The sequence below is a fragment of the Vombatus ursinus genome, unplaced genomic scaffold (genome assembly GCF_900497805.2).
Source record: "Vombatus ursinus unplaced genomic scaffold, bare-nosed wombat genome assembly UNPS02014801.1, whole genome shotgun sequence".
Taxonomy (NCBI): Eukaryota; Metazoa; Chordata; class Mammalia; order Diprotodontia; family Vombatidae; genus Vombatus; species Vombatus ursinus.
In genome coordinates, this window is record NW_020954579.1 from 4,626,544 (window position 1) to 4,628,210 (window position 1,667).

The window sequence follows — 1,667 nt, forward strand, 5'->3', positions numbered from 1 at the left end:
CACACACACACACACACACACACACACACACACACACACACACACACCTGAAAGCAAAAGGGAATTGGGTCTCGGAGGTTACCTGCAAATGCAGCCTTCCAGAAATGACCGGGCTGGTTCTGTTCCCCTTGGCAACACATCTGGCCACTCCAACCGCTGGCGAGGGCCCAGGGCTGGTAACTGTCCACTGGCAACAGGGTGTCGTGGCGGGGCTCCCCAGGGCCTCCAAGAGTTTGCACCACCGACACGTCCAGGTAACTAGCCACGGGCTGATAGGGTCCTGGGTACCCAGGATAAAAGGCAAATTCTGCAGGACGGCTAGGATACTCCTCCCCCGCTGCAGTGGTTTCGGTGGGATAGGCAGCCAAGGTAGCTGCCTGGGTGCACGGCTTCAGCGAACTCCTGGACACTCGACAGGAATAGTAGCCTCCACCAAAGTAGCCATAAGGAACGGATGTGGGGGAGCCTCCCTGCGGCATTCCGGGGCATGGGTGACACTGCTTTGGAGGCTCCCCGGAGCCAGGCAAATCTATGGGGGTATAGTTGGGGGTGGGCAGTAACGCAGGCGCTGAAGGGTGACTCGCCAGTGGCGAGTGTGAGACCAGATTCCGACACCCGCCCGCTCCCAACAAGCCTTCGATATCTTTGCCAGCATCCAAGGTGGCATAAGCACCGGACTCCATGGGGCTGGTGGGAGGCTCATGGGGCGGAGGTGGGTGGGGAATCCGGGGCGCTCAGCTCGTACTCCCCATCCAGGCCCCGGGAATCCAAAGCGTTTTAAATCGCTCCCAGCTCAAGAAACGCCTGCATTAGCTCTGGCCAGCCGTCCTGACGTAAGAGACGCAGGAACCCAGATCCCGATAGCGGATTGGCTGCTGCTTGGGGAAAAAGACTAATAAAATCCTGAAGGCAGAAATTGCGAAAATACTGCACCCCCACCCTCCCCAGCTCACTTTATTACCACGGAAAACAACACGAGAGAAAGGGGAGGGTATCTCCCGCCCCAACCCAACCCCCAGCTATCCAGTTTAGAGAGGCGCAGCTCTGGGTCTTGGGAGAGGGAAAGGGAGAAAGAGGAGGCAATAGAGAAGAGGCGAGGAAACGGTGCCCCACCTCTTTGTCTTGTCCTCTTCTTGGCTCTCCGTCTTCCGAGCTTTGGCAGGTTTAACAAAAAGATTAAAAAAAAAAACCGGTCCCTAAAAAAGACACACATCTCGTGAGGGGACAGGGGAGTTTTCCAGGGTGGTATGGAGGGCCGTTGCAGTACTCAACCTGTAATAATCTGGGGGTAAATAGGAGTGTACAGTGTTGGGGGGAATGAGGGATTAACATCTTTTTGGAGATTCCCACACCTAGGGGAGGTGTTAATGGGGAGTCACACAGACCCCGGGCATTTATCTACACCAGGTGGTCCTCTTATCCCAGATTCCAAATCAACAGGTTTTTAAACCCTGGGCCAAAGGAAGTCCCAGGTCACTCTTCTCACCTCCCATTTCCAACAGTGTCCATTCCTAGATGGAGTATTTCTCTTCCCGAGGTCCCCGAAGACAATGAAAAAACCTATGCCAATTCTCGAACCCTTCATAAGGACGTGGGGGGGGGGGGGTCAGGCAGAGAAGCCAAGGAGTTGGGGGAGAACAAGAGCTTCAAGAAAGCCAAAGAGGAAA

At 55.2% G+C, this 1,667-nt stretch overlaps 1 protein-coding gene across 1 annotated transcript in view; it reads right to left on the minus strand.

Moving 5' to 3' along the window:
* HOXB13 (homeobox B13) overlaps positions 1-683 on the minus strand; it is a 2,011-nt gene extending 1,328 nt beyond the window's left edge. The window contains exon 1 of the mRNA XM_027872702.1: positions 83-683. Within this exon, the coding sequence (XP_027728503.1) occupies positions 83-683 (601 nt within the window). The remainder of the gene's footprint in view (positions 1-82) is intronic.
* Between the last annotated feature and the right edge of the window lie 984 nt (positions 684-1,667).